The sequence below is a fragment of the Marmota marmota genome, unplaced genomic scaffold, assembly GCF_001458135.2.
Source record: "Marmota marmota marmota unplaced genomic scaffold, marMar, whole genome shotgun sequence".
NCBI lineage: Eukaryota > Metazoa > Chordata > Mammalia > Rodentia > Sciuridae > Marmota > Marmota marmota.
Window position 1 is genome coordinate 30,737,873 of NW_026000174.1, and position 12,257 is coordinate 30,750,129.

General features: G+C 34.2%; 1 protein-coding gene across 6 annotated transcripts in view; it reads right to left on the minus strand.

The window, feature by feature from the left end:
* The window catches only part of Uevld (UEV and lactate/malate dehyrogenase domains), a 40,198-nt gene that overhangs the window by 1,011 nt on the left and 26,930 nt on the right, over positions 1-12,257 (minus strand). For 4 of the 6 annotated variants that reach the window (XM_015477688.2, XM_048788458.1, XM_015477691.2 and 1 more), the window contains 4 exons: positions 6,880-7,050; positions 5,700-5,873; positions 3,479-3,536; positions 157-280 (listed from right to left, as the gene is read on the minus strand). In XM_015477688.2, coding sequence (XP_015333174.1) covers positions 157-280; positions 3,479-3,536; positions 5,700-5,873; positions 6,880-7,050 — 527 coding nt within the window. Of the gene's footprint in view, positions 1-156; positions 281-3,478; positions 3,537-5,699; positions 5,874-6,879; positions 7,051-9,048; positions 9,868-12,257 lie in introns of those variants that run through there. The other 2 variants (XM_048788459.1, XM_048788460.1) reach the window with 2 other exon arrangements.

The following is a 12,257-nucleotide window of genomic DNA, read 5'->3' on the forward strand; positions in this document are numbered from 1 at the left end:
AATAGCATAGGGCTTAGGCTGAAGTGCCACCTCCAACATCTTACACTGAAAGCTGGTGACATTGAAGACACCTGCATTAGAGTGTGAACAACAGTTTTGCTGGTTTTATATTATTAATATGAAAGTTTAAAATGAGACAATGAGAATAACCATTACCTTTGCTAAAATTGATACAGAATGTACTTTCTTTTTATTGTTTACAATACTGTCGACCAGGTCAGCTATAGATAGTCCAACAGACCAGGATCTTTGACCTTTTACCTTTAATAGTTCCATGGCTCTAGATTACAAAAAAAAAAAAAACAAAACAAAAAAAGACCTTAGAAAATGCAAAAAATATTCACCATTTAGTTTTACATTCTGTTTAAGGCATTAACTAGGTGTTTTTATGCACAGAAATAAGAGTTATACAGTAATGGTTTTAGGAAGGCTTTCAGATAATTGAATGATTATTTAAGCTTTCCTTAAAATGTCAGATTCATAGTTCACAGAGAGATGCTTTAAAAGATTCTCACCACCCTGATGATTTAACTAATTAGGAATTAAAACAATAAATACCAGTTTTGCCTATTACCCCTGGCAAAGATTAAAAGTCTGATAACTAAATTTGAAGAAGCTATACATAGGCATTCCTATAACTACTATTGAGAGTATAAAGTGATCTAAGATTTTAGAAAAATTTGGCAACATCTGATCTAAAAATTATTCTTCTAGGAATTTATCCTATAGTAATATACTCAAATGTGTAAAGATATACACATAAACATGTTTTCTGTATTTGGAAACAACTCATCAAAAGGGGACCGTTAAATAAATCATTACCGGGCTGGGGTTATGGCTCAGTGGTAGAGTGCTTGCCTAGCATGCATGAGGCACTGGGTTTGATCCTCAGCACCACATAAAAATAAAATATATCGTGTCCACCTAAAACTAAGAAATAAATATTTAAAAAAAAAATAAATAAATTATTACCAAATGTAGTATCATATAGCTTTTATTCTTAAGAATAGGTAGCCAGTGGTATACGCCTGTAATTCCATTGACTCGGGAAGCTGAGGCAGGAGAATTGCAAGTTTGAGGCCAGCCTCAGCCACTTAGCAAGACCCTGTCTCAAAAAGTAAAAAAAAAAAAAAATTTAGAAGGGCTGGGAATGTAGCTGAGTGATAAAGCACCCCAGGTTCAGTGCCCAGTACTGGAAAAATAACATCCTACCAAAAAGACCCCTGAAAAATTAGATACTAGATTGTCATATATAATATGGAAAAATATCACAAATTTATTTTTTTAAAATAAACTTCCAAGACAGTGTAAGTAGCATAAGTCTATTATAAAAATAATAATAATATATTTGTAGAAGCATTAAAAAAAACTGGACACTAAAACTTCTCTGGAAGATAGATTTACCCCAGCTTTTTACATTCTACTTTATAAATATCTGTAGTATTTGAAGTTTTATAATAAGCATATGTTATTTTTGTTAAAAGAACAATATAAATTAAACAATCATTTGAATTTATTCCTTTCAAAAGATATAGGGAGGAGCTGGGCATGGTGGTGCATATCTGTAATATCAGCTACTTGGGAGGCTGAGGCAGGGTGATCATAACTTTGAGGCCAGCATCAGCAACATAGTGAGACTGTCTCAAAATAAAATAAATAAATATAAAGGGCTGGATGTAGCTCAACAGTAGTGCACCCCTGCATTCCATCCCCCGTACCACAAAAATGATAAACTACAGGGAATATTGCTTAGTGGTAGTGTAAATAAATGCTTAGCATGCTCGAGGCCCTGGGTTTAATACCCAGAACCACCAAACAAATAAAAATATATAAATTAAGATTATATAATCAAATTAGAATGAATCATATCACACTAATCTTCTAAATAAGGAGGAAATTCCAGTCGTTATATTCTAAAAAACATAAACTGAAAGTTTAAAAGTTAAAATCCTGCTCAGTGTGGTGGTATAGGTCTGTAATCCCAGCAACTTGGGAGGCTGAGACAGGCAGATCACAAGTCTGAGGCCAGCAACATAGTGAGCTATGTCTCAAAATTAAAAAAAGGGCTGGGAATGTACTCAGTCCAAAAGCACCTCTGGGTTCAATCTTTTGTTACTACAGTACAAAAAAACAAAACAAATAGGGCTGGGATTGTGGCTCAGTGGTAGAGCACTCACCTAGCACATGCGAGGCGCTGGGTTCGATCCTCAGCACCACATAAAAATAAACAAATAAAATAAAGGTATTGTGCCCAACTATAACTAAAAAATATATTAAAAAAAAAAACAACACTAAAATCCCTTTGTCCCAAGGGAGTCTGTGAAATGGGGGGGCGTTGAAAAAAATATTAAAAATTAGAAAAACAAAAAACAAAAGTCACCACCACTTGGACTTCAGGAAAAACTGTTATTATGTGATGGTATGAAAATATATAGTGTATAAAGTCCAACTTTATGGAGCTTGACTCTCAAAAGGTCTCCAAACAAAAGTGAAAGATACAAGGACCTATACATTATATTTTTTCCTCCTGAACATTATTTATTCATATTAGACTGATTTTCAAGTGTATTTATGTATGATTAATACATAAAAATTTTTAAGTTATATGAACTCTTGTAACGAAATTGCTAATATCCTCATATGTTTAGGCATGAGAGAAATAAATCACTGTTTACAAATAAGGAATATGTTATACCCTTTAAATGTCAACTGTGTTATCTGGAAGAGTTTGCAAAGTTTGCAAAACACTCTTCAGATAAGAAACCAAAGATTAAAAAAAAAACAAGAAGAAACCGAAAACTATAAAATATTGCTCCGGGGCTCGGGTTGTGGCTCAGCAGTAGAGCGCTGGTCTCACACGCGTGGGACCCTGAGTTGGATCCTCAACACCAGGTAAAAAATAAATGAGTGAAATAAAGGTATTGTGTCCAACTATAAAATAAATATTTTTAAACAATTAAAAAGCAAAATAAAATAAAATACTGCTCCATTATAGTTTCTTTTGGGGGGAGGGGCATGACCAGGATTGAACCCAGAGATGTTTAATTACTGAGCCACATCCCCAACCCTTTTTTTTTTTTTTTTTAGTTGTAGTTGGACACAATACCTTTATTTTATTTATTTATCTTTATGTGGTGCTGAGGATGGAACCCGGGGTCTCACATGTGCTGAGCGTGTGCTCTACCGCTGAGCCACAACTCCAGCACCCCTTTTTATTTTTTATTTTGAGACAAGATCTCGCTAAGTTGCTGAGGCTGGCCTTAAATTTGCAATCCTCCTGCTTCAATCTCCTAAATTGCTGGGATTATAGGTGTGTGCCACCACACCAGGGTTCTGCTCCCTTATGCTTTTGGATTTGTCCATACTAGCTAGCTTTGTTTACAGAAGCTTGATAAGAACATGCTATGTAAATAGCTATTATATTAGCTATGAAGTACATAATTTTTAGTTGGTCAGGTACAGATTTACAGTGTGTTACCTGTTGGACAGCTGCACCTGAGAGCTATGACTCATTTCTTGGTCACTCCAAATGGGCACTAAAAATTAAATGAAGAATTAGTTATATTTTGCCAATGCTTGTCTAAGGAGTTAAGTGTACAAATAATCTTTTTTAGGGAAGAGTACCTGTATTAGTCTTTTTAATACAAGTTTTTTCCTTCTCTAGCAATAGCTATTTTTCTATTGATTGTACTGCATTTGCTGTACTAATTACAAAGGATGAGAAAAGATTTTGAACTACAATCCCCAAGAAATATGATCTCTAAAGTTTACTTGTAGCCTCCTTACCTCTTCTTTCTTATCAATATCAGCACTAGAATTGCTGTTTTACTGTAGGAGTAGAAAGCACTGTTTCCTCAGAAGGCTGCATATAATAGGCTTCTAAATGTTGCAAGCACTTGCCATTTGTTCTGCTGGGAACTGCACTGAGACTAATTCCTTCCACCTTTGGAAACCTTCTATTTTGGGACTGAATTTCTACAGCTGTTTAGAGAGTCAGGGTATATTTTTCCAGAAGTATCTTGTGGATTGCTCACATTAAGGCCAGTAAGTATACTGATCTACAGAATAAATGTCTTTGAAGCAAGAGAGAAGACAGGATTAAAAGTAACCCAAGGGTTAGGGGTGTACCTCAGTGGTGTGAGGTGTTGGGTTCTATTCCTAGTACCATAAAAAGCAAAAGACAAAACCCAAAATAGTGGTCTCATGTTACCACTAGATGGCAAGCAAGGAAGTAGAATATGGAAAAGTACTTAGGTAGATAGCTTCAGTGGTACTGGTAATGTCTTAACTGAGTACAGATTGATCAGCAAACAAGTGATCAACATGGACCAGAATGTCAATGTTAATGAGTAAAATTCAGGGTCTTGGGTTTGTTTGAATCCCCAGACATTCATTACTCAATACATCTACTCCAAGTTCTTGTTTGCTACCCTTTTTGAGGAATCTATTGTTTAGTATTTTGTATCAGGAAGCAACTGTGGAGCCTGAAAATTAATCCATCCTTCCCTTCCTCTTTCTCCTTTTTTTCCCTTTCTTTTTTTCTTTTCTTCCCATTTATTTATTTATTTATTGTGTGTGGTATTAGGAATGGAACCTGGAGCCCCATGCATGCATTCTACCACTGAGCTACATCCCCAGCTCTAAAAACCATTTCTGTTCAATCACACTGTCAGAATTTTTTTTAAGGTTTATTCTATAGCCTGATTCATTATAACACTCAACTTTATAGGTAGCTAGTACAGATTTATACAGATTTAAGATACTGCTGTATTTTATTTTTAAATTTTTCTTTAAAATTACATAAATCCTTTATATCTATAATGATTAAATTGGAAAATAAAGAAAAGTATAAATGTTTAAAAGTTACCTCTAACCTAGCTATCACCACTGTCAGTAATTTTATTTGTTTTAATGGCATCAAAGCAGATACAGAGTTTATATTCCAAGAAAATAGTTTAGAGAAGACAATTTGCTTTATGGCACCATGGTTTAATATCTAACTTTTAACATACATGGTTTTTCTCCAGTTCTTCAGTTAAATGATTGCCTCCCCACAGGAAGAAAGGTTATTTTCTATGCCTTGCTCTACCTACAACACCTCTGCTGAACAGAGTACCATTTCAACATTTCATTCTCATGGTTTCCCTTTGCCAGAGATTCACCTTCCAATTTGTTGATCAGGTATTCAGAGATCTCCAAAATGTGATTTCAACCAGCTTGACCTGGTTAAAACCCTTTGCAACAAATAGTCCAGATTCTTTTTTTTTTTAATCCCATGAACATGCCATACTTTATGTGCCTTTGCCTATAGGGAGAAGATTTAAATTTAGGAAACAGAAGTAAGATTGGAGGTTGGGATGAGTGATGAAGAAGGGTTTTATAAATGCTTTAAATATATTTAAATGTCTTTTTCTGGAAAATTAAACTTTTAAATTTGTCCTGGGACTCTGAAATGCAATAAAAGAAATTATAAAACCTTACTAACAGATCTTGCCTAATCTTACACTTAAGGAAAAGTAATTAGAAGGACAATGACACACATGAAGAGTCTATTTATAATACTGGGCCCAAAATACAGAAGGCACTCAAATGTGAAACAAAAGCCAAAAAAGCTCCACAATTCTAAAGTCCCCAGATATATCCAATTGTCATGACCACTGGTGATTTATCAATGTAACTAATAAAAATGTATTTCTTACCTTTGTCTTCTCCCTGCTCACCAATAACCCAAACTTCTTTGCCTGAAGTCTGTGCTTTCAAGGTATTTGTAATAATATAGTGTAATCTCTGTGAATCAAGATTACATCCAATTCCAATCACTCGATATGCAGGAAATGTACTCAGTTTCCATGTCACATAGGTCATTATTTCCACTAAATGTCACATACAAGGTGAAAAATATAAAGATTTAAAAATATGCATTTTGAGTCTAGTTCACAAATAAAATATTTATTATTATAATAATCAAGGTATATTAGAGCTTCTATATATTCTTCTTAGATCCTAAATGCATTGAGGCATAAATATATATTTTCTAAGTACACTAACCAGGTTTCAAAAAGACTTTACACAACTTTGTTCTTACATATTAAATTGTTAGGATGGAACATATAATTTCCTAGAATATTTAGGCAAAAAAAAAAGAAAAGAAAACTGAATATAGAAAGTAATCATTTCATTTAACTAATAAAATTTTTCTGTATCTATTTTAAGCTGAGTTTCTATTTTTAAATGAAAATATCAATTAAAAAACTACTACTATTCAGTATAGTATTCTAAACAAAAACACAACTCTTTTTTTTGTACATGCCAAAAGGATGTCAGAAATCAAAGACACCAATGTCCCTCCACCAACTGCTTTAGAAAAACAAGTGAAATACATACCATAACCCTGTACTGGGAACATTTTAAAGTCTGTTCACCAATTTGAGTTCAATAACACCTAACGCCTTGAAAATATTTCTTTTTCAAGTAAAACACTTTCAAAACAATTTATAAAATATAAAAAGTGAAAAATGCACTCTGAGATGTTACTAACATTTTATAATACTTCAGAGTTACAGTGTTTCACATAAGTCACTGCATTTTTCTTGGGGCAAAGGCAGGAGGTTAACCATTTTCTCACTAAGGAAGATATGACTAACAACAGGAACCCAATACTATATTTCATAAAACATTGTTAAGTTGTAATCTTTTGATTAATGATAATCATAACAAACAACTGATAGTATGTAGAAATACTGTATTGTTAACTAAAAGAGCCATTTACTGAATATTCTGTCCTTCCCTTTATAATCTAAAGTTTTATGGCTTTTATCAGTAATGGGAATTCTACTGATATATTAAACCATCAAATTAATTTAAAATAAAACTTTTTACCTGGTTGAGATGCAACGAGCAGAACACCATGTTGACTGTAATGTCCCAGAGCTGGGACAAGGGCTCTGAACATATCCACATTGCTCTGCACAACATCAACATAAGACTCAGAACTACCCAAAGAGTTGACTGTGAAGATCACCACCTTGGAATGAGCAGAGGCAGACAAATCTAATGAATAAAAAGAAACAGTCTGAGTTCAAGATATAGGCTTTAAACGAGTTCTAGTCCATAATAAAAAAATTTTTTTTTCTTTTCTACAAATTCAGAACTTTTAGGCATTGATCTGCCTCCAGACCAATCCTACTTCTATAGGAAGTATGCAAAATGCTGAAGGTTAAGAACTAGAGTATATCCCAAGTAGGAAGGAGGGGGGGATAGCAATTTTGTTTATCGTTAAACAAAATTATAGGACCAAGAACATTCACAGAAATTGAGTTTTATATGCAATTCACAAAATTTTAAGGAAAAATGAATAATATGCTATAGACAAAATGAAATTACAATCAGTTAACTGACTTCTAAACTGAGTTTAGGGGTCCTAAAATTTCTTGAAAATGACTCAGAGGCCATCTGGGAGGACTCTAGGCCACTTACTTTGGCTTCTCCAAGCACAGCAGTGCTGCTTTGATCTGTTTTATTTATTAAGGATTCTACTTTAAAAACCAAAAAATTGGTTTGAAAATCTCTAAATTAAAATATCTCCATTCTTTTTTTTTCCTCCCCAGTTCTGTGAATTAAATCCAGAGGTACTTTACCACTGAATTACATCCCCCAACCCTTTTTAAAAGTTTTTATTTTATCTATCCATCCATCCATCCATCACTGGGGATTAAACCAGGTCATCAGCCCTTTATTTTTCATTCTGAAATAAGATCTTGATAATTGCTAAGGCAGGCCTCCAACTTATGATCCTCCTGCCTTAACCTCCAGAGTAGCTGAGATTACAGGTGTGTACCACTGCACCTGGCTTTGGCTCATTTTTAACTTTTTTTTATACTTAAATCCAGCTGTTCTTGGGTAACAACTACTTTTAATGGGACCTACAGGTAAGCAACAGTTATGACTTGGGAAAAAGCTGGCCTATGGATTTCCTTCCTCTGATTCTCAAGCACAAATATGCTATTTTACAACTATATTTTCTACTTCACTGTGTACTTTACAGTGAGTGCATGCCAAAACAGTGGCCAGTTGTTATTATCAGAAACAACAGAAAAACAATAAAGTAAAAAAGGCATGAGTCTAATCAACATTTGTAAATGAATATTAGCATCCAGAGGACAGTAGTTCCCAGAATTAATATTCTTTTTTTTTTTTTCCTTTCTTTTGTGGTATGAGGGATTGAACCCAGCGGTGCTAGGTCAATGAGCTATATTCCTAGCAACTTTTTATTTTTTGTTTTGAAAAAGGATCTTTCTCTAAGGCCATCTTTCTAAAGTAGTTTCAGAAGGAAATTCTTGTATAATGTGTCCACTGGGAAACACTTTACCCAGTTTAAGCTCAGATTCTGACATAGTTCTGGTGATGGTAGATCCCAAGTCTGAATTTAACTGTGATTCTTCATGAATCCTCTTAAGTAATTCCTGTGTTCTAGGGTTTAGAATGGATACCTGGTCATGAGACAAAACCTAAAGAACTGGAAGGAATACCTTTCATTCCATCAACTATGTGCCAGGTAGTGGTCTAACAACTTTCCATACAGTTACTTATTTAATCTAGTCCACAATACAGAATGGGCATTATTACCCTCATTTTATAGATGGGTAATCTGAGGCCCAGAGAAGTTAAGTAATTTGCTTAAAGTTATAAAACTGGTAAGTAGAGGAGCCAGAATTCAAGCCCAGATAATCTGGCTTCAGATGCCAATAAACAGACTATATTTAAAAACAGTCCTACATTCTCATAAAAGATGAGGAAACTGGTACATTGTAGCTTTCTCCATATTAAAAACCAGTGAGCAGTTGAATTTACAACTTTATAATCTAGCCCCTAAACTATTTTGCCAGAATTATATTTCTTTTCCTCCTTTAGCTTCCTTTATTTATTTTGTACTAGGGTTTGAACCCAGGGGTACTTACCACTGAGCCACATCCGCAGCCCTTTTTATTTTTTATTTTGAGACATGGTCTCCCTAAGTTGCTTAGGGCCTCACTAAATTGCTGTCTGGCCTCAAATTTGTAATCCTCTTGCCTCAGCCTCCAAGTCACTAGGATTACAGTCATGTGCCACCCCACCTGGCTGATTCCTCTACTTTAAATAACAGAAATGCCCTCACGCTCATGGTTGACATACGAGTACACAAAAGTAGTTGGTGTCTACAGGATTTGAAAAGGACAAGAAAGGTCTCCTGCTCCATAGATTAAGATCCCAAGCCTTTTAATCTTTTCTTGAGTTTAAAAGACAGTATATTTAAGTATTCTTTATATAACCTTTTGGCTCAAACTCTACTGATCTTATAGTCATTCCTCAAAGCATTTTTTCATTTTCCTGATGTTGGCTTTTGCTCAAATTCTTTCCATCTGGAATGTTTCTCACTGTATTTACCACATGTTTGATGTGCTTTTATGTGACTATTACACCAAACATTGCTATCACTCTGTGAGAACTGAGTTGTGTTTAATTTTTGCAACTCTCAGATCTAGTCGCTTAGCAGTTGGTACAATTTCCTCTACCTCTCTGTCCAAATCTCCCCAGTCTAACCTGGCACATATCTCAGTCTTATCATAACCTGGCACATATCTCAGTCTTACTCAGGCTAAAGTAATTCTTTCCACTTAACTCCAAGAGTCTTTACTGTCTGCACAGTTCTTGCGGCAATTAATCACATATTGCTTCTTTACTCTTGTTATGAATTACTATTTATTTCTTGCATGTGTGTCTTTTCATCTAAACTTTAAGCTGCTTTTGACCATGTAGTCTTCCATTTCTGTCAGTTCCCTGCAGCACTCCTCACATGCTCGACTCGGTGTTTCTAAAGAACCTGGAAAGCTTAATAAAAATGCAGATTATCTCATTTTCTGAGGATTTCATTTAAGTAGATAAAGGGAGCTTCCAGGAATGCAGCCTGCCATATGAGTCTGGATACACAGCCAGGTTTTGGTAAACTGCTCCATAGACAACAAGTTCTTTACTCTTGGAAAGCAGTCCAAGATTTTTATCTGTCTCATAAAGTCTTTTCTTAGAAGTTGATGATTTAATAATGGGAAGAAGATCATTAAGAAGAACCTTAAGCATGATTTATAAACCTATGATATAAATTACAAGGTTAAGGATCATAATAAAATTAATTCCATAACCCCCCCTACAAAAAGCACAGATAGTACTGAGTTCTAAGAACACAAAAGTGAATGAGATATTATTTCTTTCTTTTTTTTTTTTNGCTATGAACATCGATGTAGCAGTGGAGATATTATTTCTTATTAAGCAATATATAGCACAATATAGTAGAAGGGTTAGGATACCAAGGGACAGGTATATATAAAATATCCAGAAAAGGTAAGTTCATAGGGACAGAAAGCAGATTAGTAGTTAACAGGGGATAGAGGAGGGGAAATAGAAGCAATTACTTATTGTATACTATAGAATTTCCTTTTGTGGGTAATGAAATGTTCTAGAAATTAAATAGTGGTGATAGTTACACAATGTTGTGAATTTACTGAATACACATTATGAATTAGTGTTAAAAGTCACAATAGTAATTTTATGTTATGTATATTTTAGCACAATAAAAAGGATTTAAATATATAAATACACACACACACACACACACACACAATTATGTGCAAACAGAGCAGCCAGATTCCGCAGTCTAATTCCTAAAACAACTACTCTTACCAGTTTCTAAGTGTATTTCCTGATTTGGTTCATGCATACATGAGCATAACTATTTGTGTAAGTATGTGTCTACATATTTGTATTACATGATCATATATAATCTCTCCAAAATGTTACAGTAGCTATTTGAAAAAACTAAATGAGGCAAAGTACAACTAGTGGATAATCAGTCACTTGCAATCATCTATGAATGTCATGGTGTGGTGTTAATAAAATTTCCAATTGAGCTTTAATTCCCCACATTGTTAATGTACTTCTCCATATATTTATGGGATGTTAGTTACCATTACATTAAAATTGCTTCATGTATTAGTAATTAAGTTATGTCATCAGAAATGTACAACCAAAATCAATTAGGAAAACATGCCCCAAGATGATATATATTCATTCAACATTCAATAGATAATAGATAATTACTGAGTCCCCACTTGGTGGCATGCACCATCCGTTATCTATCTATTCCATTGTTTCTGTGCTTTCTATTATCTGAGGGAATAGTTATTGATGGTTAATGAGACACACAGAAAGAAATAATTTTCTGAAGTCCTAAATGGCCTCATAACCTCTAGGGACCATGTACTAAACAGTCTCCTAAAATGATTTGGACGAGTTAAGAAGTCTCTTAAGAACTTCACTCCCTGGAAATGATTGGCACAAGAGAATACCCTGTTCCCCAAATGATCCTCCACAAGAGGCCTACAAAAGGATTATTAAAGCAGCTACAGTACTTTTTCCAGAGAAGCAAAATGAACTCATTGTCTCCTACAGGTTTACTAAACTATAACACCCAATTTTTAGAACTCATAAGAACAGAGATTTCAGTTTTTCTGACCATTATTCTTAGTACATTCAGGCTTGTGAGACTATGTGTTTTTATACATTATTTGGAAAACATAGTCAAGAAATACAGGGAACCCAAGTAAAGGCAAAAGCAAGCCAAACAGCCATACTATGTACCATCTGATCTATAAACTGGTAGAAACATTTTAGAAAATGTGTCTTTCAATGACCTTTTTTTTTCTTCTTGGTACCAGGGATTGAACCCAGGGGCGCTTAACCACTGAGGTACATTTCCAGCCCTTTTAAAATATTTTATTTAGAGAAAGGGTCTTCTTGCTTAGCTACTTAAGACCTCGATTAAGTTGCTGAGACTAGCTCTGAACTCATGGTCCTCTTGCCTCGGCCTCCTGAGCAACTGGGACTACAGGTGTCCTCCTAAATCATGCATCCCTGGTAGGAAAATATTTTCAAATATATTATATATATTATTATACATTATATTATATATTATTATATATTATATATTTTTTCAAAAATTTTTCAAATACTCCCAAATATAGTATTTATCTATCCAAATGTATCCTATAATTTATAATAGACATTATAAAATAGACTCAATTTTTTAAAATTTAAAATGTGAAAAGTTTCCAGGCACAGTGATACATGCTGGTAATCCCAGTGACTCAAGAGGCTGAGGCAGGATTGCAAGTTCAAAGCAAGCCTCAGCAACTTAGTGAAGCTATAAGCAATTTAATGAGACCCTA